At 38.8% G+C, this 27,946-nt stretch overlaps 1 protein-coding gene and 1 long non-coding RNA gene across 2 annotated transcripts; one reads left to right on the top strand and one right to left on the bottom strand.

Moving 5' to 3' along the window:
* The first annotated feature begins 7,879 nt into the window (after window positions 1-7,879).
* Window positions 7,880-15,893, top strand: LOC111319137 (uncharacterized). Its single transcript, XR_015996467.1, has 6 exons — window positions 7,880-8,094; window positions 8,865-8,936; window positions 9,937-10,011; window positions 11,697-11,832; window positions 13,838-14,270; window positions 14,696-15,893. It is a non-coding gene; the product is annotated as an uncharacterized LOC111319137 (long non-coding RNA).
* Window positions 15,894-24,993: 9,100 nt separating this feature from the next.
* On the bottom strand, window positions 24,994-25,639 carry LOC148737434 (uncharacterized). Its single transcript, XM_088748311.1, has 2 exons — window positions 25,352-25,639; window positions 24,994-25,274 (listed from the first exon to the last, which is right to left on the bottom strand). Exons 1-2 carry the CDS (start codon window positions 25,555-25,557, stop codon window positions 25,154-25,156), a joined length of 327 nt encoding a protein of 108 aa, XP_088604437.1. The 5' UTR covers window positions 25,558-25,639; the 3' UTR covers window positions 24,994-25,153.
* Between the last annotated feature and the right edge of the window lie 2,307 nt (window positions 25,640-27,946).

Here is a 27,946-nt window from a genome sequence, read left to right as displayed (position 1 = left end):
ATAAGGAAAGCAAAATATTATTTCAATAATTCGTGTACAGATCGTTTACTTTTTGGGAAGTTATCAAAAGAGATCAAGCGATAGCTAGTTCATAGAGGGCCAAACTACATCCCTGCGTAATGGAGCTTTGAAAATCAAATGGAACAAAGCACATCAACATTTGATCAAACGAATTTATATACGGCTCGCACAAATACGGTTCGGACAGAGGAAATTCGTTGAAAAACAAATAAGACAGAATTCCAACAACACTAGAAGCATTTGGAAAACAATCAGGTCATGTATTCCAAAACAGCCCATGAATGTCAAGAGTCTTACTACAGATGATCAAACCGTAGCAAACGAATTTAACAGGTTCTTTAGCTCGGTTGTGAAATCTACGATAGAAAAAACTCAACTTCTCGCTGACAAATTTAATTACGCGCCCGCTCCGGACACCTTCATTCCGAGAAACTATCCAACTTCAGAACAGTTCTCTTTACCTCGGTGGAATGCTCTCAGGTTACAGACATTGTTAATTCAATACCTAACAACAAAGCTCCAGGAATTGACAAAGTACCATATCGTGTAGTTAAGGAGAGTTTGCCGCAGACCATCGCTCCTTGTGTCACCTCCATCATTATTGCCTCTCTTGAAAGTGGTGTTTTTCCAGCTTCTTGGAAAATTTCCGAAGTTTAGCCAATTCTCAAGAATGGAGATCACGAAGAAGCTAACAACTATAGACCAATATCGCGGCTCCCAATACTCTCTAAGATATGCGAAAGAGCGGCATTAAATCAGCTGTCTTCATATTTAACAACTAATCAAAGAATATCAGCGAAACAAAGGGGCAACAAAAGATGGCATTCAACTGAAACAGCACTGATCTCTACTACTGATTTTATTCCTCGCGCTATCGACCAGAAAAAAATCACTGCAATCGTATATCTTGATATAAGTAAAGCCTTTGACACTATCAACCACGTGATTCTTCTAAAGAAACTAAAGGACATTGGTTTATCATCTTCTGCACTTCAATGGTCGAAAGCTGTCTTTCTCAAAGAAGACAAGCAGTCCGCATCAACTCTGTATTATCTGAAAGATTACCAGTGGTCAGTGGTGTACCGCAAGGGAGTGTACTAGGAGCATTATCACTTATCATTAGCCAAACATCTGTCAGGATTGTTCAACTGAGTGCTATGTGGATGACAGAAAGCTTCTATTATCCTTTAGTGCGAATGATTCTACTCAAGCAATAGAAAGAGTGAACTCTGATCTGCAACGGATACGCGATTGGTGTTTCGACAATTGCTTAATGCTTAATCCTGAGAGGACTAAACTGATGGTCCTTGACAGTCGAAGAATATCTCTTAAAGTACCAGACTTTAAATTTTCCCTGCTTGGAAAGGAAATCATCCCAGCTCAAACAGTCAGAGACCTTGGTGTCAGTTTCGATCCCACACTATCCTTTGACAATCATATCTCTGCGACTGTCTCATCCTGCATGTCGAAAGTATCCCAACTAAGCCGTATTAGATTCGCTTTTAACAAAGATCTGCTTGAAACTATAATTAACGCAGTTGCTTTTAGTAAGATGTACTACTGTTCGTCAGTATGGTTGTCCACATCAGCTTGTAATGTTCATAAGCTACAATATGTTCAAAACTTTGCCGACCGCATCATTTGCAATGTAAAGAAGTATAATCATATTTCTTCCACATTAAGGAATCTACGCTGGCTACCGGTAAAAACAATCCTGTACTATCGTGAAGCTACCTTATCATTTAAATGTATAACGGGCCAAGCGCCTGAATATTTGACATCCGAGCTGGTAAATAGAGGCAGCGTATCTGGGCGTATAACAAGGAACTTTCAACAACTTAACATTCCCCTTTTTAAAACTACAACAGGTCAGAGGATCTTTTATTATAGAAGCGTAGCCATCTAGAATAAACTTGACCCAAGATTGAAACTATATGAAAACCCAGCTTCTTTTAAGAGAGCTTTGAAAAGGTATCTCCTGAATGACTCTTTATTTAAAGAAGCATTCTATTTTTAAGTTATAAGTAATTTATGTTGTATATAACCGGTAATTAGTTAGTTTTGTATGTATAGTACCAAGTATGTCAATTATGTAATTGTTCACTAAAAAGCCCCAGACGGAGATGTGTTCAATAAAATGTATGTATGTATGTATGTAATTTCGTAAGTACATCATCTTAGACTTTCTCGTAGAAACTAAGGGAGGAAATGGCGCACTAGCTGGACAGGGTAACTAACTAACAACTGATTTGTAGACCGGTCAAACAGCGGGTTGACTATGTAGCCTGCTAAATGATTACTTGGTTGAAAAGCTGAGTAAATGATAGTATGACTTGCTTACTGACTGAAGGGCTGACTGACTTTAAGACTGACTGACTGGCTTACTCACTGACTGATTGATTGACCGACTGGTTGACTGACTGACGGACTGATTGACCGACTGACTGACTGACAAACTGGCTGACTGACTGATTGACTGACTGACTGACCGACTGGTTGACTGACTGACTGACTGACCAATTGACTGACTGACTGACTGACTATGTTACTGACTGACTCACCGACCGACTGAAAACGAGATTTTGTTTGACCGATCTGTTAACTGATTGAATGACTGACTAACTGCTATCAGATGGAGATTGACTGACTGACTGACTGACTGACTGACCGAGCCGAATGAGTGGTTGAATAATGTAACAGTTATTATACTAACTTTATTGCACGCTGGCTTTTTTTTTTCGCTCATCTTCTTTAACGTTCGTGTTATTAAAGAAACACGGATATAATCGAGACTCCATTAAGACAAGATTTACGAATGAACCCAGTTCAAGCCTCCGAGTGACTGCACCATTCCTCAGCGTGGAAAAATATGACATGTTAAGTTACAGAAATACAGGCAAGCTTACCTTCGAAAAATGATCTTGGGAACCGTCTTTGCCAGAATGGCAGTAAACAGTGTGAAAAATCCAGGAAACTCCCAAACACAAGATTGCGCCGACAATGAAGCAGCTAAAGACAAGTTTCTCGTGCCAGTCTCCAGGGAATGGATTAGCGACAGTGACGGGTCGCACAAGCATGTACAATGTAACAATCAAATGAGTCCAAATATTTATTACCCGTTTCACTGTGAAGTTTAAAGATACTCTTAAAGCAGTATCTAAAACATGCATCGGTGGTTTGTGGAAACTGGATGAAAATTAACTTCCGCAAGGCCAGTCTGGTAGTTCAGAATGGGACAGAAGGTGTTTTTCACTATGATATACCAACTCTGACTCCTGGCGAAATGATTTCTTCCTCTGCAACACCATTCCTAGTCTCTTGTGAATTTTCTTTTGCAGCGTTTTGCTTTCTTTCGTGTCTTTGAGGAGTACCAGTCATATCTTTTCAACAATATAAGCCTCCTTTGAGCTCGTAAATGAGTACGATCCAACAGAGAAAACCTAATTCTGCCCAGTAGGCATACATCAAATGAATACCTACAACGCCGGTTTAAGAAATCTAAACAGTACTGACTATAGGTCATCGTATTCACCAGCTTCTCGCTTGCATTTATGCAGAATACGATTCTATGTGCTATTCTTTTACCCAGTAATTCAAACCTGTCCTTAATTCTAAAACAATGATTTCTTGAATTAGTTTATCAAACGGAAACGCACAGTTGAAATCACGTTATCTCAACAATGCTAATGATTGACTCCATAGAAAATATTGTCTCTAATGACGCTATAAAATTAACTTCGGCTTAAGGATGTAAACTTTTTTCTCTTAATTTAATGTATCAGCATTTGGCATAAAAGTAAAGTCTCAAGAGAAAGTGTAAGGTTCGGTTATTCGAACGACTCAGAGATGAGTCGCAAAACAATTCGATTTATAAGATACAATGAAATATACAAAGTTCACATAGTCGGAACTGCGGTATTTGATACAGTTGAAATCACGTTATCTCAACAATGCTAATGATTGACTCCATAGAATATATTGTCTCTAATGACGCTATAAAATTAACTAATCTGATTTTCGCTATTGCTTAAATAGCGCTATCTACTGCGAGGATCGTGCATCATACGTAATTCGATTTATAATACCATTCTTTGTTGTGATGAAGATTATCCTCAAGCTGTCACTTAATTGACCAAACCATCAACCCGGATATAAAAAATCTCCCTATTATCTTTCCGTGTGTAGTTGAATTACCTTTAGTTAGCAGTTTGTCGCCTCAGTTCACTGATGCTTGTCTGTACTGCGGTTCATATTTATAAGGATTATATCGCTCCTTACGCTTTCATTGGAGCAACTGAAGGATAAAGATATTTTCCGAGCATTTAAGACCTTAAGTTTATGTTGATTTCCTTACTTGGTTCCATCGCTTCTAACTGTTAACCGACAACAGAAAGAGAGCCCGATCTCGCCCGAGTCTTAATCCGTTTTCAGAACCATAGACAATGTTTAATAAATCATTCAAGCGCATTACTAAGCGGTACGGATATTTTCATTGTTATGGTTTTCAAAGCTTTGAAAACAAAACTTACGCTTCAAATCCGGACAAATCTTTCACGGACTCTAACAACTTCAGAAGGGTAATAACTTTGAACGCACAACAGTCACGCGCACTATCCATTGGGCTAACTGGGCTAACTGATCTAGACTCTTTCACAGAAATTCACGAAAGTTAGTGATAGGAATTACACGATCCTCGACATCTGAATTTTTTCTACTTATTATATAAACACTGACAAAAAAACCTGACCATTTCGCTTTGGCTGCAAAAGGTGCAATTTATTATGGAACCTTAGTAACGGTGATATTTTCACTTGTGAAGATAACGTGTTACTTTCACGGTACGCGAAAGCTCGCCAAGTATTTCATTAGTGTTTATATACCAAAATATAATACCACACACTACTTCATTGACGCCTCCCCATGAGGCTATAAGCGATATATGATGATGATAATGATGTTCAAAATCGTAACAACGAAAAAAACAACGCGGTTAATCAAGTGGGTTAATTGTCAATTGGTTCATGCTTTAGCGTGCTCTATCGAGTTATGGAGCACGCGGGAAGTCTGCAGAGCACGAAAGAAGCGTAAGAGTTGCCCGAGGCGATAGCCGAGGGTAACTCTAGCTTCTTGAGTACTCTCCAAACTTCCCGCGTGCTCCATAACTCGATAGAGCACGCTAAAGCATGAACCAATTGTTTTAGAACATAGCCGGTGGAATTTTGCATCAAATCTGACACGAAAAACGGACAACAATATCAGAATTGATTGTACGCGGTAAGCCGAAATATTAAGCAAAATAGGGAATAGTTTTTATTTCAAGTTTTCTGTTTAAGGCTCGAGCTTTATTTTACTGCGTTTAAATACTTAATTCTTTATTTTTAAAAAAGAAATCAAGCTCAAGAATGGAACTTTTATTTAACAATTATTTCCTGATTAAATATAAAATTCTCCTAACGACAGAGAAGAAACTTTGCGGTTTAATTGGTTAATTTACAACACGCCACATTTTCTGTTTCTCTGAGAAAACGAACACTTCGCGCAAGAGAAGAGTTAACGTAAGTCAAAATGCTTCTAAAAGTATATCGATTGCCGAGAATAGACCATTGCAGAACGGTCTAAGTAAACGCTGAGAACAGTATAACAGTAAATGTCCACAAGTGTGGCTAAAATTTGATCCAAGAGTGATGTGGACATTTTGAACGGTGCAGTTGTTAAAGAAAGATCCGAAGCCGCTTGTGGTTTTCTCAGTTGTAGTGAACACAACGAGGCCGTTTTCCTGCACTTCTTTCTGTATGTTTATGGCGGTTACAGTGGCAAGAGATTCGGATCTGTCAGAGGTCAAGCCTTTCGAAAGGACTTCGCTGCAGGTACAGAGCTGTGATGTCGAGGGCTGCGTGTTGCAATGTAAAACACTCTGTTCGCTACGGTGACCAGAGATTGCCATTATGTGGCGGTTCTCTACACCAGCATTCGACCGTAAGGTGATTGCGGTGGCTCTGACGCTGTGGTTGGTGTACATTTTGGAGAGTTTTGCTTCGTCACTGATGCTTTTCATCATCTCGTCGAGTTTGTTGCCACCAATTGGTCGGGCGTCGAACCAGACTTTATCGTCATAGTTCCACTTAGAATTCTTTCTCGGATACTGAAAGAAAGCATCGCACTGAGGATTGAGTTAGGCCATGTAAAACTTCAAAGCTTTGTATCCGTCGTTCTCTTCAGGTGTTTCAAACATTCTTGACAATTTGTCGTTGCTGGATACATCAGTCACTCCTCCGGGATCGTTTTCTGTCGCTTTATCAGCGCCATTGTGACAAATCTTCCCGACGCATCAACTTCAAACTTGAAGCTCGTTTTCTTCAGCTGCCTCTGACCTTCTCTTCCTCTCCGGCAAAAGAATAAAATAACGTGAAACACTACATTGAGGAGGAGGGTGAGTGGATTACTCAGTGCAATGGCTGGCGATGCTCTCAACTTCATCAAGTCTTCGCTCTCTATGGCTGGCTTGTGGGTGACATTTTCCTTGCCCTGGCTCTTCAAACGGACTATCTGAGCGTTTATCATTTCATTTAATCGTTTAAATCGAGGATCTGAACTCAGTTTGAGCCCTCTGCTTAGGGGTGGTGCATTCAGGTATCTCTCAATAGAGTGCCTGAAACCAAAGAGAGAGGATTTGCTATAGGATTCCCCGGACTTGTTCCTCGCCTCTGCATAGAACCTACGCAGGTTTGTGTCCAGTTGTCCCACCGTCATGTTTTCCATTGAAGTTTGTTTTGTTTCTCGTTACACCAAGCTAAAATAAAAAAAAATTTTCTTAGAGTTTAAAAAGAAACCATTTGAAAGTTATTTTCATGAAGGAAAACCAGACAGAAAGACTGTTATTGCTACATCTGTAATTTGATGTAATTAAATGTGTTAATCCTTTCGCAAACAATTTTTCCGTGAGTTTTACTATTCCCGAGAACAACTGTAAATATATATACAACAATTTTAAAACGGAAAAATTTAAGCTTGCCTTTGAAGGTTGAAACAGACCAGTTTGTCATTTGTTTGGTTTTACCAGAGTGTCTTTCTGTCAAAATTTGTTGCATTTCACCCTCGAACAGTGAAGCGAATCGTGACGGCGCTGATGCCGAGTCTCCTTTTCCGTTGTTTTTCTTTTTTCCTGCCACATTTAAGAACTCTAACCCAAGGGAAAAGGTCGGAAAATTGTCTTCGTTTTGGGACTGGTGGGCCGAGTCTCTGTTTGTATACATTATTGCCGCAAAATATATTATTTTTCCCCGCGCTAACAATGGCCGCTCGCGCGAAAAAAAAAATATTCTGGCGAAGCGATTTGCTCACGCTATCAGCGTGCGCTATCGGGATTTTGACCACGCTTACGTGTAATGAATTGGATTGCGCGGCTCTGCTAACTATGTTCTAAAATTAACTAGGCACAGCTAGTTTACATCGGCTTTAGTGTGTCATCTCTTGCACATCGATTTTATTATTTTCTGTTCATGTCATATTTTAGATATTTCATAATTTCCACCGTGAGCTTTTACTTATCAATTACGTGATTACGTATTTCATACATTGCTAATTTTGAGGGCCTCACTGAAAACCGCTATGGCGAACTGGGCTCCCTCTTTAAATATTTTTTAATCATAACTATAATGATGTACACCCCGAGTATATACCGTCGTTAAACCATTATAACCGGCGGTCAGAACAATCAGTGCAAGTGTGGTGTGATAAAAATGTTTCTCGTCCCGGTGAAAGCAGGCTAGCGATGCTTTTAATGAAGTTTTGGACAACTTTGATGAGCAGTGAAACAGTTTGCTGAAGAACAAGGCACGAATAATTTCAAGAACGTTTATATGAGGTGAGTAAACTTATACCAATGATCTTAGCCAGACCCGACGATAAACGTTTCTAAGCCCAAGCAATTATTTAAAATTATCTTTACTGTCAAATAGTGATACAGTGCGTCTCGTGTATTTCATTTATCGCGTAGATACATGGAGAAAAACAGCCTCGTAACCCTGTCACCGGATCAGTTCCGAGGCTTGTCCAAATTGAAAGACGAGCTCAGTAAGTAAACTCAACAATTTTATTTGAACGAGATGGCAGATTGAAACTATACCTAACTGCACCAGTAAAAATTCTTGACCTTTCGCGAGATATCTGATCATCTGTAATTCGGCAATGTTCATTAGCGGCTGTCGTATTATTTGGTTAATTTAAATTTTCTGTTAGGGGATGTGGGATTGCGAAAAAAATAAAGAACACATACTTGAGGAATAAGTAATTCTAAATTATAAGTTAAATTGTATCTGTGGCGTGACACAAAAAGTGAGCAGACTTATTCCTTCACCCTTGTTCTACATACGGTTCCGTTGAATTACTCAAACTAGTGTGCCTTGGCTGGCTTAGATTCAGACACCTTAAGCTTGGAAGTTACCAGAGTCACGTATGACATTGCTCGAGTTTGAAGTTGCTATTACATCCAAGATAGCAACTGCCAACTCTGATCTCATTGGCATGATGTCACCTGACAGAAAAACAAAGACAATTATTAAAAGGACGTAGCGATTCTTTCCCATATATAAATCAGCGCGTACTCATACTCGGATGAAGCGAGGCAACCGTTAACTGCCATTACCTAATTTTTTAAGTAGTCCCAAGCAGTGAGGTATTTTTTATCTCCTTTTTGGTGTCACATAATTTATAAAGATATTTTTTTAATAATAAGACGCGGAAGAGTTGATAAAGCTACTAGAAGTTTTTTTTTGCAATGGAAGTTTGCTTCTAGAGTTTTCTGTACTTTAAGTAATAATGATCCGTCTTCTTTGTCGTTCAAGGGCTGTTTATAAGAACAATATTCAGTACCTACAGCGTGGAGTTTTTAAAGACTTAACAAACATGCAGCTCATGTAAGTCTCTGTTTCTCATTAGCATTTTTAATCGACGCTAATGAAGCACTGCAAAACTGGGGTCTTGTGAGAGTGCAGTCGTCGGCATGTTCTGCATCTCCGTCATTTGAGTAGGTTGTGTCAAAAGTTACACACGAGTGACCACGATTGACAGCAAATGACCATGAGTGAACATTAACAACCAAGGGTGACCAAGAAGTGATATGTTTGGCTGACATCATAATCTCATTATCATCAGGTGACTTCATCCAAAAACTTCTGATGTCAACGTAGATAAACCACTCACGGAGACTGAAATATGCAAACAATGTAGCACTTCCTTCATTGAAAGCGTAGTTCCCAGAGCTACTTCGCTGTCAAAAACTGTTACCCAATTAGTCCGTTTCCGTCCAGAATCCCGGCAGACAGAAGAAATTAAGTTAGGGAAATGAATGGGAAGAAAACGAGCGATAAATACAAAAAAAATACCTTAAAATAGAAAATAAAAGATAAAAACAAAACAAACGAAAAAAAAGGCAAAGATGCAAAGTTGACAGAGAAGACTCTTCTCTTCGTCACGGTGACGAGTGATTGAAACCGGATAAAAGGTTCGTGTGGTGGGAAGCAGGAAGATGACACCACTCCTTCCTTCCTCTAGTTACTGCTTACTGGTTACTCTTGATCACACGAGTCACTAATGGCAAGTAGTGGTCATTCGTGGTCGCTCATAGTAACTCGGAGTTACTCGTGGTTACTCGTGGTTACTCGTGGTCACTCGTGGTCACTCGTGGTCACTCGTGGCCACTCGTGGTCACCACGGTCACTTGTGGTTACTCATGGTAACTAGTGGTCAATCATGATCGTTCGGGGTTCCCTCGTGGTCATTTGTGGTCACTCGTGCTCATTCGGTGTTACTCGCGCTCTCTCACAATCACTTATATTGGCTTTTTTTTTAAATGTAACTTTATGTTCTAATGTTTGTCATTAACGAGTTACCCTTTCATTCTATCGTCGTTTACAGAAGCTTTTACTTCAACAAAATCCGCACAGTGAGCAACGAGCAATTTAAAGATATCGCGCCAAGTATTCGATTCCTGTGAGTATGAACAAACTACTATTATTCAAGGCGTACGTGTGATTAAGCTTCACCGTGAGTGAATTCCAAATTCAAAGGAGACAATGCCCATAACTCTCGGATTAGTGTCCCTTCCCCCATCTTTACAGACAAGTAATGCAGTCAGCCTAATCATGCAAGTTGAGAATTGCACTATTCGCGCTGCCCATAGATACCTTTAAGAGTATAAAACCATAGTGGTTAAACTAAGGATGGGCTTTGTATATTAATGCACCGTTATACCGTTGTCACGCACAAGTTTTCAGTATAATCCTAAAACCAATCAGATCTGGCCACCGAGAGCTTTTAGGAAAACTAAATTAGGGCTTCCTTTCAATGAAAAGTCCCCTCTCAAGTAGATTACAGTTGTAATATGGCATGTATACACATTTCGAGATATTAGGCATGTTTTACGTACTCAGTAACGAATTATTCTTATTCAGATAAGTGTGACTATGTTGGGAAGGGGGTCTTGGTTACTTACTCTCTCGTCTTCTAAAATGCCCTTTTTTCCCATTACTTAGGGTCCTAACTGAATTGTTAACAACAAAATTGAGGAAACTTTGTTCATTGACAATGGTATAATATCCCGTTCCTTCATGCCCTCTAAATCCACCTTTTTAAGAGCTACAAGTCAAAGGGAATTTGTTCGATTGCTCTCAAATTTTGACAGTAGCTGGTTTTACATACAAGCAATAAAAGATGTCTCCGAATTTTTTATCTCTAGACACTTTTTTTTCAAGAGCGATTATTGTACGATCACTCCACATTTTTTTTAATCCTATTTCAAAATGTTCTGTAACCTGTCACTGAAATTGAATTTGGCACATCGCAGACATGTCTTTTGTAGCGCTTTGGCCCCGGTAACGGAGGAACACATTAAATTAGGGAAAAACAAAATTCGCTTTGACTTGTAACGTTCAAAAGGTGATTCGGGCGCTCGTATTTAGAAGTCGTGGAAAATTCGATAATTCAATTTTTTTTCAAATTTTTTGCTATTCTCTGATAGCCAGTCCTATAAGCTCTAATTTGATATGGGGTTTAGATATCTACAGTTTGAACCGGACGCGCTACTTCGCTGGCACGCGAGACACCCCTGAAGGTGCTCGGTAACCTTAAGCCGAAACGGAGCTGCTAAATTTGCGAAGAGAGTAAGCTGCGAAATACGATACGCTAAGTTCTTCAAAAGACTGATGAAACGGAGGAACTGAGAAACGATAGAACTGTGGATCGGCGGAGCTGCGGAATATGTTGGGACGCGGAATGACCGAATACATTTTACGCATGAAAAAAAAGAGCCAAAAAAAATGGAATTGCAATAAAATAGGAAAATTATTCATAATTCACAAGCGAAGTAAAACAAGCATAGGCATGTTGGAGCCCAGGGGATTGGAAACCATGAGTCTTTCGAGCTAGCCCCTTTGTTATATTAACATTGTTAGCATTATTATTATTATTGTTAATACTATTATTTGTTACCATTTTATTACTGGTTGAATGTCAATTGGACAGTATATTCCTGAATCATCTTACTCTTGTGGAACAGGGTAGTCATCATTATGTGGGATGCGGCAGGTTTTCTGTTTAGCCTGTGAGACAAATATTCTCCAACTCTACGTGATAGCGTCTAGCTTTTTTTTAATGCTATTAAAATTTTGCTTCACCAGTGGCCACATACAGTCTTTGACTGTTTATTTTTGTTCTTGATGCCTTGCATCTTGGTACGACGTATTCTGAGTCTTAAATTCCAGCAATTCTTGGGCTATTTGATGGAAAAGTGTGGACGAAATCAAAACAATGAAGGTACGTTTATTGAAAACCATGTTTTTGGGAAATAAGGATTATCATTTTGTCGTGCATTGAAGACGCGGTTTCTCAAAACAAACCTGTTCTACTGAAGTTTACGTCAAAATATACTTAACGTTGACATTAGATCAAGTAATGGTTTGTACAACCTCAGTCTTCCGAACAACCACAGGCATGAGAAATTCATTTCTCACTTTGAGGAATGCTTAGTTCTTATCAACCGAGCGGGAGGTCTGGGTGGGAGAATCTTGACCAAGGTCACCAGTACAGACCTAATGCGACCTAGCTCGGTTACTGAAGATGTTTATCATATGGCTGTGTCTAGAAAGTAACGGAATATTATATTCTTTGTACCTTTTTTCTCTAGACCGGTCTAGATGCCGGTCTAGATGGGAAAATCTAGACCGCTTTCAATATTGATTTCAGTCAATCAAATTCGTGAATTCAGTAGTTCCCAATCCTTGTGAGAACAGCCATATAATAACTAGAGGTAATTTTAATTAGTTTGATTTTCCTCGGTTGAGGGTACGTTAAGACAACCTGAAGGAAAGTCATCATCAGAGTCTTGCTGAGCGGATTTGCATATTTAAGAGTGGCCCTCTGTGATGTCAGCTTTCATTGATTCAGCTTAGCATTTGTCGTGCAAGGTTGTTTCACTAAATCTCATTAGTTCTTGAAATCTGATTAAGTTTCATTACCACGCGATAACCTTCTGGTGATTGTACCTCTGCATGATTATCTTGCATGATTAGCATGGCTTATCTTGCATGATTAGCATGCCTTATCTTGAATGATTATCATGCCTTATGAACCAACTAACCTTTGAAGTCGGAGGCCAGGATGGGCGAAGGAAAAAAACACTTAAAATGACCGGAAATTAATAAATGGATAATTACTGAGGCATATGGCATTATGAGAAATATTGCAGCCAGCTGAGGCCGTAGGCCTCAGCTGGCTGCAATATTTCTCATAATGCCATGTGTCGAAGTAATTATCTATTATAATTATTGATCCCCATGAAGTCCTATTGTTCTGTGTCTGTGTTGGATCTTCGATTTTAGTCGCACCTATGTGTGATGATGGTGATGCTCATTGCTATTGTTCTTTGTTGTGATGAATATATCTTAGATTTTAATTTTGCCAAGGGTTGTTATTGTAGCTCGTTATAGTTGTTCAAAACAATTCTAATGATGGAATTAATTCGTGCAAGGCGTGTAAGACTACTAAGTTGCATACTTTATAAGCCTGAGAATTGAGTCATTGTACTCAGTGCGAACCTGGGTTTAGAAAGAGGATGGATTCGTCGGAAGACGAAGGATTATTTATAACACAGAGCTCTACGAAGGCAGATATTTCATAAGAAATCGAAGATAATGTAGTGTAACGCTTGGACATTTCTGTCAGTGCTTTAATTCTTTATCGACTTCTAAAGGCGGCGTTTCTATTTTCTTTTTTTAAACAGAGTAAAAAGATTTAGAGCGCCAATTACAGGGTCAGAATGCGAGAAATTTGACAAAAGTTGGGTTTCAGACGTGTGGGTTTTGAAAGCCTATGAGGAGTGGAAGAAGCAATATTTTTAATAATTGTAACCTGTACACTGCAATATTTTTTATATTGCAGCATGCTTATTTAGCGCGTTTAATTATATTACCCCTGATGATTTCCCTGCTAACAAAAAGGACCTCCTCCGCTTTCCTCATACAGTTGTTTTGTCATCTTAAAGACTACAATCGTTGATTTGATGCAGAGAGAGAACAATAGAATTTCATGGGGATCAGTAATTATAACCCGTTAATAGCCGTCGGACGTCTCATTTAAACGACAGGGTTACCAGGTAAAGTTCAAAAGAAATACCGCTGATGTTTATGGGAGAAACTACCTTATGAACATTGCTACCTGCTATCATAGCTGTTGTTTTAATAAATACTGTCAAGAGAAAGTGCATAGGAAGTTGCACTTATTGTACAGAGCACTTTTTATTTTCTAACGTTTCACTTTTCAGTTCTAATCGATCGAGAGGCAGAGAGCGATGACAGTGATGACAGTGTTAACGAATCGAAAGATCAAAGTGAGCATGAGCAAAACGCAGAGCAGACCGATCGTGAAGAGCCTTGAGAGAGAGATGAGACTGAACAGGATGAAAAACCAGAGGAATACCACGAAGGCCAATCTGAGCAGAAAAACGAACCTAAAAGAACCAGAAAAAGAATCTGAAGAAAAACATGAGGATGAAATGGAAGACGAGCCTGAAAAACAAGAAGAAGAATCGGAAAACGACTGCATAGAATCCAATGGATAAGATGAAGATGACATTGAAGATGAGCCTAACAAACAAGACGAAGAACTTAAAAAGGACTACGAAGAATCTGAAAAGCAAGACGAAGATGGCATGGACGATATAGCTGGGGAAGACGAACAATTAATCGCGAGTAAAGGTATGTATACTAACCCTAGCCCCTGCTTTCTTTGAAAAAAGAAAATAAGAATTCTGATGTATTGAGATCTTTTTCATCAATTTGGAGGACTAATACTGAATAACATCTCCTCGCTCTTCCTCAACCAAATTGTTTGTTTCTACAATTTCGTCACCTTTGTTACCCTGCTGAACTACATTCAGCGGTTTACTGGAATAGTGAAAGAACTTTAAGCTCATTGGGAAGGCTTGGAACTGTTTTTCTTTCCGCAAAGCGACACGGTAGCGTTCTCGGGAAGCGCTTTTGCGAGGTTTGCGTTGTTCTACGGTGCCCCACTTTATATAACAAGCTCGCTACGAATTAGTCTAAGTAGAGTGTAAGTATTTAACACAGGGCAAGTTACTGAATGTCTTCTTTTTGCCTTGTGTCATGCTATTATGCCATAGATAGACACCAAGCAGATGCTAATCTCCCAGCAGTCTTAGGGCGAGAGTCTCCAAGAGCACCGCTGGCCACGTTTGACGATGACAGTGATCTTGATCAGTTTTACGAAGCGCTGGATGATATAAAAGAAACGAGTGTGTAATCCATAACACTGTATTCACAGATGAGTGCATTCTTCGTGTAACAAATTTCATTTGAAATGGATTAAGTAGTTACCTGTATTAGTTTTCGTAAATAGTGTCAAAATACAGTTGCCATAAGGTTATCAACTCAAGGCTGGCAGATACAGTGACCCATAACATTAATATCTAAGGGTTTTTTCTTGATAAGTAGTTAACCTTTGAGTTTATATCATTTATAAAATTATTTCAGATGCAGATTGAATTTCAGTTTAATTAGTGCTAAGTGTAGAAAAAGTAACAGCATATGGAGTTGTTTAATATATAGGGTCTGATTAGAACAGCAGGAAAACTTAATAGACTGATAGAGAAAAGACTATTGTCAATCCTTATTTACTTGTCATTTGTTAAAACTGGTGAGATTTTAAGTAGATGGCTGTGTTGTTTGGCAATGCTAAGCCATAAATCGTATTTATTCGATCTAACGCTTATGTCAATACCTTACTTATGAATTGTTCAATTCAACCTAAACATCTGAGACACTCAGTAGATGGCTGTGTCGTATTGTAATGCTAGGTCATGAATCATAATAATTTAATTTACTTATGATTTTTGAAATTCAATATTAACGTCTTATGATATATTTTGTAGATGGCTGTTGTGTAGCAATGCTAAGCCATACTTTGCCTTTATTCAATTTGAAGTTACCATCAATATCATACCTATTGTAATCATGCAGTAGCAGGCTGAGCAATGATCATATTTATTCAACCTGAAGTTATCTTACTCATGATTTTTTCATAACAGTGGTAACATCTGATATGTTTAGTAGATGGCTGTGTTGTATTACAATGCTTAAAGCCATGAATCATATTTATTATTCAGTCTAAATTCACTAATGATGTCTTACTCAGGATTTATTTCATCACAATCGTAACTTCCGCTATGTTTAGTGGAAGTTTGTGTGGTTTAACAATGCTAGGCCTTGAGTCGTATTTATCCAATTTTAAGTGGCTATTGATATCTTACTCATGCTTTGCTAAAAAAACAATGCAAGATCTTAAGTAACTAGTCGATGGCTGCATTTCTTAACAGTGTTATGCCATAAATTTTATTTACCCCACGGCACGCATGTACTAAGTGCTCAAGTCAGATGAGGTATGTGTATCTGGCTCACATATTTATTCATTTGGATTTTTTGCTCTCTCTACTCCTGAGAAAATTTTGCAGAAGCTCGTACAAATTGAAAGAAAAAAATGTTACTGACGTAATACAGAAAGACAGGAAGACGAACATCAACTGAGTGATATATATCAGTCAAATCTGTGTTAGTAAACTTTCAACTATCCAGTGAAGTCACTGTATATTGTCAAGCATGTCTGCCTAAATAAATAAAATTTTAAAAAAAATCGTGGTTTGTTCTAGATAACTATCCATTAACCCATAAACCCATTGACCCCTAAGAGTTACTAGCATCTAGTTCCTCCTTACCCCCTCCCCCCATGTTCCTCAACTCTTTGACCCCTAAGAGTTACTAGCATCTAGTTTCTCCTTACCCCCTCCCCCCATGTTCCTCAACTCTTTGACCCCTAAGAGTTACTAGCATCTAGTTTCTCCTTACCCCCTCCCCCCATGTTCCTCAACTCTTTGACCCCTAAGAGTTCCTAGCATCTAATTTCTCCTTACCATTTCACCCCTGTATCTAACAGTAAGGTCACCAGAATAAAGGAAATAATCGTCATATTCAGAAGCCCTCAATTGTTAAACAAATTCTTCTCAAGACAGTTTCGAGAATATGCATATTGATGTTAGATGTACCTCTATCAGCTTAGAGGCCATGAGGGAATTTTTTTTAATGAAAATTTCCAGTGCCTCAACAAACTGCCATAATAATCCTAAATTTTCTTATTTGCTCTAATCACCTGCCCCGAATTCAGGATATAAATGTAGTCACGACGAAGTAGTATTCTGGCGGATTGTACGGAGCTGATGGTGGATGTAGAAGTGTTACAGTCTGATAAAGTTCTATTCATCCGACAGTGAATTCACGTGTGGGAGGATAGAAGGAAACGTTTGACTTGATTTGAAGCGGATCACCAAAACCCACATTCACAAGCTACTAATGAAAAGCGTCCTGATATGCCACAATGAAGAGATTATAAACTCTTTTATAATCACTTGGCCATGATAACATGCATGCTGGCAAACACTAAGTCTCTGTTAAATTTCCTCGTTTGCTGCGCTCACTCGTGAGATATTGAGTTAAACACAAGGAGAGAAATTAACAGACCACATCTACAAACAACCATGTATTATTTTGTTTATTACATAAACGCCATAGGCCTTTACTGACAAGGAAATACTGTGAATGACCTTTGATTGAGAATGGTGAATGCATTTCCTTTCGTTCATCATCCTGACAGAGTGGTGTGAAAGGCGAGTGACATGTCAGCAGCTAATTGGAGGTATCAAACACATGTAAATATTGTCATAGTTTTAGGAATATTATAAGGGCTTGAAATCCTTGCAAAACAATGCACTTTTGATAATGAATAATGTTACCGTAAGATGAATTGGAAATAGGTTTTCTGACTGAAAGACCAAGCATCAAACTTATTATTGGAGTGTCACTAGCGTTAACCGGTTGCTATGTAATTGCTTTACCCTTTACGCCCTGACCTGACATCAGAATGCATGTTTTCCTTACTATTCTCTATACATTTCCTATGTTGCTGATAGGGAGAATTTGTGTAACAATCAAGAGCTTCATGAGTTGGTGATCATTTCCTTAATTCTCCTGACCTTGAGGTGTGATTTAGGGGTGATATTGTAGGGAGAAATTAGATACTGGTCACTCTTAGAGTTTAAAGGGTTAATGTTTGCCGAAGAGTCTGTAAACATTCACACTGAAACAATACTAATGCTGGATTGTAAAGGGTTCATTGACAGTGACACTTCTCATAGTTAGTAGAGGGGGACTGGTTAGGAGACCCAGCGAACTTCCGAGGACCGGCCTTTTGTTTAGATTTTGATGTTGAAAGTTCACGCCTCGCTGAATGTGCACAACAAACTTTTTAATATAGCGTACAGTGACGAAGAAATATGCTTGTTTGGAGACGATTTTCTTGCAGTTTTAGTATAACTAGAAGACTTTCAAGACATTGGAGGAAGAATTTGCACCTAATAAAACTTATGTGAGTGATAAAATGTCACATCTGGCTTGTTTTTGTAGTTTATTTAGTAAGATGTGCCTGAATCTCGCGTTAATCGTATCGTTAATCAATCTTATCGTTGGTTTCCAGTTCTTTTTATTGACTGTTTTTGTATATATATTCATTCCTTTGGTTCAATTCTCGTTATAATTGTTTTTAATCTGATTTGGCCGACCACTTTGATTAAATTGAGTACAAACAAAGGCTTTGAGTACGGCAAACAGTCCAAAAAGATAAAATTATCATTTCAAATAGAGTTCTTGTTCTCGTTGAAATATAGTAGAGAAAATGAAGTAGGCTTTAAAGGAAAACAATTTTTATTCACCTAAGTGAATGTCGTGAAAAGTTTGCACGTGCTCATAATAAAGTTTTCCTGTTTCGGTATAATTAGTAGTTGATTAAGTGAGTTATTATTTCTTGTCGCCAACATTGATTGGTGGAATGTCAAAGGAAGTATTAACCGGCGTCGTATAATCGAGCCTTCAAAGCCAAAGATGTATTTAATCAAATAGTCGCTAGTAAAACTGCATGCATAGATTAACACTATGATTGTCGAGCAAGCCGATGTAACAGGAAATTAGTGGCCACGAATCCTTGAAGAATGTGTAAAACAAAACTGGAACTTTGTCAATTTAGCTTAAATTATCTTACTACTCCGGACTTACGTATCTGGGTGTGCATATCCGTAGCTTATAAAACATAGCATTTTTGTAACTCAAGGAAGATGGGATTGAGATAGCTCGTAGAAAAGAACGTGTAATGTTGGATTGGGAAGAATAAAGTCAAGTTAACCGAAAAGATACAGTCCAAGTCTGTAGAACCAGCGTGTGCAGAGTTTCCTTCTAACGTAAGTGAGAATTTCTGCGAAAGTGAAATACAAATATAAAATGATCTTTATAAGTTACACAAAACATATCAAAATTTGTGGAAATAGGTTTTATGAATTTTGATTAGATTATCAATATTATACTCAGAGTGCAAAGTAGTTGTGTGCTTCACTTGATGTGAGAAACACCATGTTATTTCAAACAACAAAAATGTGCAAACATTTAAATATATCATTGAGAAAACTATTTTTCAAATTGCATTTTCTTCAGTTTTAGAATCAACTTACAAGCCTATTGCTATTAGGTAGTCTAAACAAATTTTATTACAAACAAAAATTATTTTAAAATTTGATTTACTTGACAGCATATTAAAAAATTTGTCTTATCAAGAAATATTCATTGCATGATACTGCTATACAATACTATATTTCTACACAGTCCTTCTTTTCTTTTGGCATGCCAATTTAGTATCTACAACCTCCACCCATGCTCGTTTCTTGTCCTTTCTAACCCTTGCGTTGCCACTCTGGCAAGAAACTGACCTCTGGATTCTGATTGTGTTGTTGTTGTGCCCAAACATGCGGATGTCTGGGTTATCACTGCGTCGGCCAATTTTGCGTTGCTTGCCAAACTATTCCTCAACAGGGTCTTGGAAAAAACGCTCCGTAAGAACAAACTGCATCCCCTCTTGTTTCCAGCACACACACTGCTTCCCAGAACAGTGACATTAGTTGAACAGATGTGACACCAGAGGTAGCATAATATGAAAAACAAAACTTAAGTTCTGTGCGCATTCCTCTGATGAAGAAAGCTAGAACATGTAGCAATCATGTTGGGTTTCTTTAGTGTGGCAAAGTTCAGTTCAGGATCTCCAAGGTCTACAAACCCAATGAGTTCTCCAGTGGTGTTATCAAAAACAAGGTTTGCCGTCACCTTCATTCGTCAAAGAGGAGAACTATGTATCGTTGAAAATCAATGTAATTATTTGTTTCATCCTTCAGTTCCTCGATCACCTCCCTCTGGATGCCCCTTTTTGGCTTTATGGCATTGCGATAGCCCCTTTAGCGTCTTTGGCTAGGAAGAACCAATACTCTACTGTTTCTCAATTCTTCGTAGCAAGAAGGGGACTTGGCTGCTAATGAAAAGCAAAATTTTATCATCATCGGGTGATATCGTACTCCTGTTGGTGTCTTAGAAAACAGTTTCTGCTGTTCTTGCCAAAATAAGTTCATAAAAAAAAATAAAAGTTTTTTTGAATCGTTTTCGGGATTTTCCGTGGTTAAAATATCTTTAAAACCGACGTTTCGATCAGTTTTACTGGTCTTCTTCAGGTTGTTTAATGTTGTCAATATGGCGGATTGTTTAGCCTTTTAGCTTGGTGACCGCACATGTTGTCAATATGGCGGATTGTTTAGCCTTTTAGCTTGGTGACCGCACATGTTGTCAATATGGCGGATTGTTTAGCCTTTTAGCTTGGTGACCGCACATGTTGTCAATATGGCGGTTTGTTTAGCCTTTTAGCTTGGTGACCGCACATGATGTTCTGTAATAATTATACGACTTTTAAACGATGTGAAATTGCGCGGGAAATGTAATCTGAGGTCTATCAAGTACTTCTACTTTTGTGATAATTCACTCACTACCTATTACAGTCTTTTTTCATGATCAAAGAATGAATTTAGGACTGGTTTCCATGCTTCAACGTGGTCAAAATTGTTATAAGGACTCTCATTCCGCGATGTTTTTCTCGCATGTAGCGACTCAATTCCTTCTAGAACTTTCCTTTGCTTTAATCCCCTCTTTCTGGGTGATTGGACCTTCTCTTCACATTTATGTTTGTGTGAGTCTTCTTGTTATAGACGGAGTACATTATCTTCTTGATCACCCAGAAAGTATGAAAAGAGCCATTATGAAAGGTTTTTCTGACAGAGCGAGGGCTTTATGTGATGAAGAACACCGAGAAGACGAACTACACAACTTCGAAGACGTGTTTGTAGCCAGTGGATACCCCAGAGAAACAGCGAGAAGATTTATGGAACAAAAACTTCAACAGGTAGACAAAAGAGAAAAGGAAGAACAAGAAAATCGTGGAGTCGTGACCATACCATATTTAAAAGGGTTATCTGAGCAGTTCAGAAGAACTGCTTACCGACACTCTTTTCGAGTTGCTTTCAAGCCTGGAAGAAAAGTAAAAGAGTTTAAACGCACATGTCGAGAGCCGCTTGGTGAAAAGCAGAAATGCTTTGTATATAGGATCCCTTGCTGTAACCTTGAGAGGTTACCCTTGTGGAAAGCTCGACTGGTGTAACGTAAATAGAGTCGGAGCTGAATTCGAACGCACGTATAATGCCAAAGTCCAAGTTTAATCCAGCAGACGTAAATACAATCAACGTATGACTACTATGCCGATGGCTTGAAATTATGATGGTAGAGCTTTGTGACTGCGTGATTTGAACTGTAAACGAAATAGGACAACTACCGAAGTCTAATGAGCTACAAGAACGTAACGCTAGGAACAAAGAAACGACCATGTAGAAAACTAAAAGCCCAAAATAAAATGGACTGCGTGACGAAACTAAGATAAAACAAACCTAAAATAAATGTACAGGAACTTACTTTGGTCTAGCTCCTAGAGGAGACAACAGCGTGCACGATAGCAAGAAAACCTTTGGTAGATAGCCGTTAAGCTCGTAGCCGATCGCAAGAAAATCACTGAATACACTCGCGAATGAAAACCTCAAACCTCAAACCTCAAACCTCAAACCTAACACGTGTCGGAAAACGGAAAGAGTCCTTACGTAGCGAGCTAAATTACGTAATGTATTGACCAGCCAACGAAACGTCCTATAAAACTTTTAGCAGGTACCATTAACACTAACGTAAACGAAATATACAAAAACCCGTTTGAACCTAACACTTGCAACTGCCAGAATACTGTGTATGTAGAAAAAACATGGCGCCGTTTCCAAACAAGAAAGAAAGAAAGAACACATGGACAAAGTGAGACTAACAAATGAGGACCTTTATAAAGGAAACACTCTATCGGCCGAAAAATGGATGGGCAAAGAAGATGGAGGCCTAGCACGACACACCGTGGAGTGCCAAAGTGCGTGGTGTTGACTGGGGAAACGCAGAGATCGTAGCAACAGAGAGAGGATTATGGCAAAGAAAAGTTCTTGAAGGAATGGAGTCACTACAACAAAAACATCGCGGAATGAGAGTCTTTAACAATTTTGACCCCGTTGTTTCGACGAGAGGAAATTGTGTTTTAAACGAAAAAAAGCGAGTCCACAACGAGAGAAAAACTCATAAGTCCGACATCTGCGAGCGCTTAACAAAAAAATAAAAATGACCCTATTTTTATCACGACCTATCTGAATATATTAGTAAAATCAAAAAATAAAAAGCGTGCGGCATTGTTCGGCCTTTCCAATGGACAGCGCCACGCCAATCAACAGGCGTTCTTCGGAACATCCGTCGAAGCATGGAAACCAGTCCTAAACTCATTCCTTGATCATGAAAAAAGACTGTACTAGGCAATGAATTATTGAAAGAGTAGAAATACTTGAGAGACCTCAGACTACATTTCCCGCGCAATTTGACATCACCAAGCTAAAAGACTAAACAATCCGCTATAATGACAACCTTTGAAAGAACCTGAAGAAGACCCTTAAAACTGGTCGAAACGTTGGCTTTAAAGATATTTTAACCTCGGAAAATCCCGAAAACGATTCAAAAAAAATTTTAGTTTTTACAAAGATGAGAGGTGAAAGTTTCAGGAATACGATAAGTTCATAAAAGGTATAATTTTGGCTCTTGAAGAATCCATGATTTTAATCAAGTCATCATTTAATTTGCCATCAACCTCAATGTTTGATTTCAGTAGTTCTGTCCTCATTTCTTTAAGCTCATTTTCAAGCTGCGCACATTTTAATCTCTGGTTGTGCAATGTCAATTTTACTCTTTCAGGGTCTGTTTTGGATACAGGTTCTTTGACATGTGCAGGTGTCGCCTATTGTGTTTGGCCTTTATGGAATTATTTGCTGAAGTCTGGTATTTAGAGCAAGCAGTACTAACAGAGTCATCTATGTCGCATATTAAAAACGAACATCCATGGGATCTCCAACTTCCCTTCTGTGGAAACTGCTGTCCTCCCTCATCTTCCTTTGAAGAATCTATAGGTATAAATGGTGGTATAGTTTGATCGTAATTTCAGAAGCATGAACACCTTTACAGAAAGTGCAGTCGTTTAACTCTTTGACCAAGACTGACAAAGTTACGTTTCGTACGGTGCGACGAAATCTGAGGTACAGTGGATGGTCTTCAACCAAGTAACATCCCAACACTTTCACGGTGAAAACAAGGCTATCGTCCACAATGACTTCGAACTCAGGCGGAAGATAGGGCTCAGTTTTGTTCTTGAATACCGCTTTATCGGGAAACATCTTAGAGGTCCACTCATTTAAAGATTTCAGACACGTATCCCGCTTACAAAATTCGGAAAATGTTTCATAGCAACTTGTGTTGATGTGTGCGTCTAGGTCTCTCATGATCGTTCTTGCTAGTCGCGGTGTCGGTGTCAACAATTTGTGACTTCTTTGAGGCATATTAAGAACAGGCAATGCACCAAATCTAGGCTTCTTTCTTGTCACTTTCGCCGATTGAACTATAAAAGAAGCAAAGATTATTATCAAAGACTCGAACATGAACGAATAAGACGCAGGACGCACGCGATCGAGCTGAACTTTTCGAATGTAGACAAACATTACTTAATTCAGCTGTTACTAAGGTAGATAACGCTTATACTCACATACTTGCACATCCTCGGGTTTGAAATGCTTCTCGCATGTATAAATCCTGTCGTACTTTGATTGTGCTCTGAAGGCTCTTATCCATTTCTCTCGCTTTAGTTATTTCGTAAAGCCAGGCTTCCCGCCATTTTCTGGACTCTTCGTCCTTTGCTGTAGGCAACTTCCATATGCTGATTCCTCTCGATCGTCTGGATAAACCGCATCCAAACACCGCACAGTTATCCCCTGGCATCACATGAAGTAAGCTGTCCTCAAAAATGACTTTTACGCCTTGAAAACTATAGAAACTTGCAAAGTATTCTGCAATGCTTCGAGTTTTTCAGTGAACGCTCTGTAGATGTTTCGATTCTGTGCACGTTCATCAGAGCGCGTGACTCGAATAAACTCTAACAAAGACATGCCCCTTTGAAGTTCGCTGGGTCTTCTACCCAGTCCCCTCTAATAACTATGAGCTTCTTGAATAATCACTTCAGATTCATCCAGAGCCCTGGGGTCACTTGTAAAGTTTATGGTTTTGTAAGTGACAACAGTTTGTTTGGTTTCTTTTAATTTCGCATCGAGGTCATGTGAACTTAATTATATATCGATTTTTGGGCGGTGGTTTGTTTTCATACTGGTAAGGCTATATTATTTATTTAACTTGCCTTTTTGTTTTGTTTTGCTTGTTTTGTTTGTCTGTTTGTTGGTTTTTTTTTGTCAAAAAAAGCGCTCTTGTTATTGTTTTTTGTCCAAAAAAAGCGCTCGTGTTCTTTTTTCAAGTTATTGCTCGTGTTCGTTGACAATTAAGAAATTATGGAACATGACTTTAAAGGCGAACCGCCACTTTGCAAATCATAGTACACTCGCTACTCGCGAGTAAAAATTATTCCCTGCAAGCTAGTGTAATGCAGTGCTACAATTATTTACGATAACCTGATTACGCAGTTTATTTCATTTGAAACCGAAAACACTGTATCTTACAGTGTATCTTTCTTATCCCCTACAGTTGGACTCAATGCTTGTAGAATGGATGCAAGCTGTTGTGGATACTTAAAAACAGCTGAGACGGCTCTAGCCTGCGAACAGGCTCCCGGCTTGGAGGTGCACAACGGCGCGAAGCAGGGGAAGGGGAGTCTGCACGCGTCTTGCTAAATCGAGTTTGCCTCCTACAAGAACCCCGCAGAGAACTCATCTTGTTAACTGTCAAATGTCAACCAATCAGCGCGCGCCGGAAGTCAAAATCCAAAACAGAAAACAAACAAACGAACAGGCTCCCGGCGAGCGAGCGCCATGTCTCACGGAGGCATTTTTAACAGTAACTGTTTAATAATGACATTTTAAGTTTTTTCATCTGCGGTCGCCGTGATTGCAAGTATTGGCGTCCCTTAAAAAGATAAAACGAATAAATTAAACGTAATCAAAGTAAAGAATGACTTCAGCGCCTTGGTCAGGAAATCAATTAATGCAATCGAAAGACTCCAAAAATAAGTAAACAGGCACGGCAACACAGACTTAAGCTTTTCGGTGAATGACTATAGAACTTGACTCTCCTTGTTTACAAAAGGATCTGATCTGCGACAATTTCCCAAACGGCTCACGGAAAGCAACATTTGCACCGAGTTTTGCCTCAGACCTGTGAACGATCATTGAACAAGTGAGAAACAATTTAGTTAGAAGTATCCCCAATAGGATTTGTTAGAAACATAATACCTTTTTCCAGTCCACATCTCAACAGTATGGGACTCATCCACCACAACTGCGGCCAACTTTCTGTCAAGAGAAGAGCAGTTATCTTTCATAATGTCGAGGAATCGTTTCTCCATAACTGTCACAGCCGAACCGAAGATTAGCTGAAATTTTGCGGCACGCAACTCGTCTTCCGAGACATCCTCTGTGGAAGCCGCCGGGATACCCATACTCCCAGCCTCAGCAATTTGGTCTTGTATGATGCTTTTCAAAGGACAAATAATCAACACATTTGCCGCTCTTCCCCTCCAATCGATGTAGCAACAGCAAAGAGTTGGAAAATAAGACTTTTGCCGTATCCTGTCGGAAGAACCGCGAGCACATCTTCTTTCTTAAGTAAATAGTCCACAGCATTACGCTGTTCGGGCTTCAATTGCAGCGTAAACTTCAAATTATTTGATAAACGGTCACAAGCCTCGCGAAGAACAGCATCGCTTCTTTCCGCCATTTTAATTTTTGTCTCTACCGGAACTGAAAACTAAGACTTACGTCATGAAAAATTAAAATCAACCAATCAGTGCTTTGCGTCCAAATTTTGGACGCAGACATTCGATATTCGGAGACTTGCGTGCAGGCTCCCCTTCCTGTGTCCCCACGTCTGATTGAACGGGGAGCCTGTGCGCAGGCTAAGACGGCTCGTGTGAGGGTAACATGCCTCTATATGTCCATTGAAGGGAGAATTGACTGTAAAACTGATTCAAACCAACTTCCTAAACGTTCCAGATCTTTGCTTCTTGCAGAAGACACAGTTGTTAATTACTGACGTAGGAGTTTCACTTGCTCATTGATTTATGAAGAATAAATTCCTCTCATATTACAGGTGCACTAGAAAAGTACAGGGAAAATTTCTCTATGAGGCTAATCTCAGAGTTTAGGAAGAGTTTACATTATCGTTTACGTACACGATGACAGAGGCTTGAAAACGAGAAAGACAGTCATCAGTTAATTTAATGTACAAAGTGTGATCACTTTTACTCCATCAAACTATGTTCTTTTAAATAGTTGCAATAATCAAAGAGGTTTACACCAGGCAATATACGATTCGAGACTTTGATAGAACTCGGCTCCTTCAAGGGGAGTACGGACAATATGTGAAAATAAGAATTAGCATCTATAAGTCCTTTTTTTCGCCTGGAGCACCTTGTGCTGATGAGGAGTATCTTGAGATCCGTGATGGTTATAATCAGTCTGCCAATCTACTGGGTGTATTTTCTGGAAGGGACACTCCTTATTTTACTCGGTGATCCAGTGGACATAACAAGTGGTTAAGATTTTCACCTCAGCATAGATACTGGTTTAAATGGGACTTAGATATGAGGGAAAAGTAAGGAATGAAACAGGTAAGAATTTTCAAGTTTAATTTTTTTCGTTTTCTTATTTGTATAATTAATTACAGGAGGAGTAGTTTATAATTTGTATATTTGTTGATACATATCCTGTATAAATGTTGTTGTTATTACATGTAAATCACTTTTTTCTGTGTTTTAGATTTTTTATGTGGTAATAAATTTCGCGCGATTAAACTCTGCGAGGATTTTCTATGCGCAGGTTTTTAACTCCGCAAATTTGAAAACTTTAATCCAGCTTCTAGATAAAAAATGATGTTTGGGTGCTTATTCTCCTTCGTACAGAATAAGATATGTTACCCTAGTAACGATTTTGCGTAGATGTACTTAACTTTAGACACCGAGTCTTATACTCGATTTTCGTTGTAGGAAGATGAAGACATATAAATTTCAGTGTACAGATTTCGATGTCTCATTAGTTTTGTGTTTGTGCTTAGTTCCTACAGGCCTAAAAGAAGTCGCAAAGACTCAGTTTGTCCTGCTCAACCATTCTTCATCTTTATGGTGGCCAGCGGAAGGTGGACCGGCTCCTCGTATTGTCTGGAGAATGAATGGTACTGTTGTACAAAACAGCACTAGTGTGCGCCTCCGAATCAAAGTTACTGAACAAAAAATAATACAAACTACAGTTGCGAGGTGAACGAACATGGTCAGTTGAAGAGGATTAACATCATTCATGTTGTCGAGAGTAAGTTTCATGTTAGATATTTACTTTAAGAGGAGCTCAGCTGTTGTTTATGCTTATGGCAACCTTACGATATGTCTTGCGACTATTTTGGGTCTAATTTTGTTTTTGAGTGAAATTGTCTATGATTCCATGTGAGGGTAATCTCATAACTGATATTCATGAAGTAAGTCAATTTTAATTGCAGCAAAGTTTAATATCTCGAAAAAAGAGTAACTTGCTAGAATATTTTTGATGATTTTGCGTTTAATTACTTCCCAGTTTATAGGTTGCAGGTTGCTCAGAGCGTCGTTTATTCGTATCATTAACGAAAGAGAAGTAAATGTAAAATAAAACTATGTCCATAAGAGGCTTAGTGTGAAAAATGTGAAAAATTGCATTCCCTGTCGGCGCCCCAAAAGCGCTACTTTGTACTTCCGGCGGATGTTTTTCGCTTATTTAATGTGTTCTTCCGCTTCCGGGGCCCAAGCGCTAAAAAAACGTGTCTGCAATTTGCCACATTTAATTTCAGTGAAAAGTTACGGAACG

Source organism: Stylophora pistillata, chromosome 2, assembly GCF_964205215.1.
Source record: "Stylophora pistillata chromosome 2, jaStyPist1.2, whole genome shotgun sequence".
NCBI lineage: Eukaryota > Metazoa > Cnidaria > Anthozoa > Scleractinia > Pocilloporidae > Stylophora > Stylophora pistillata.
Note: the sequence above shows the minus strand (reverse complement) of the source record. Positions and strands in the feature narration are given on the sequence as shown.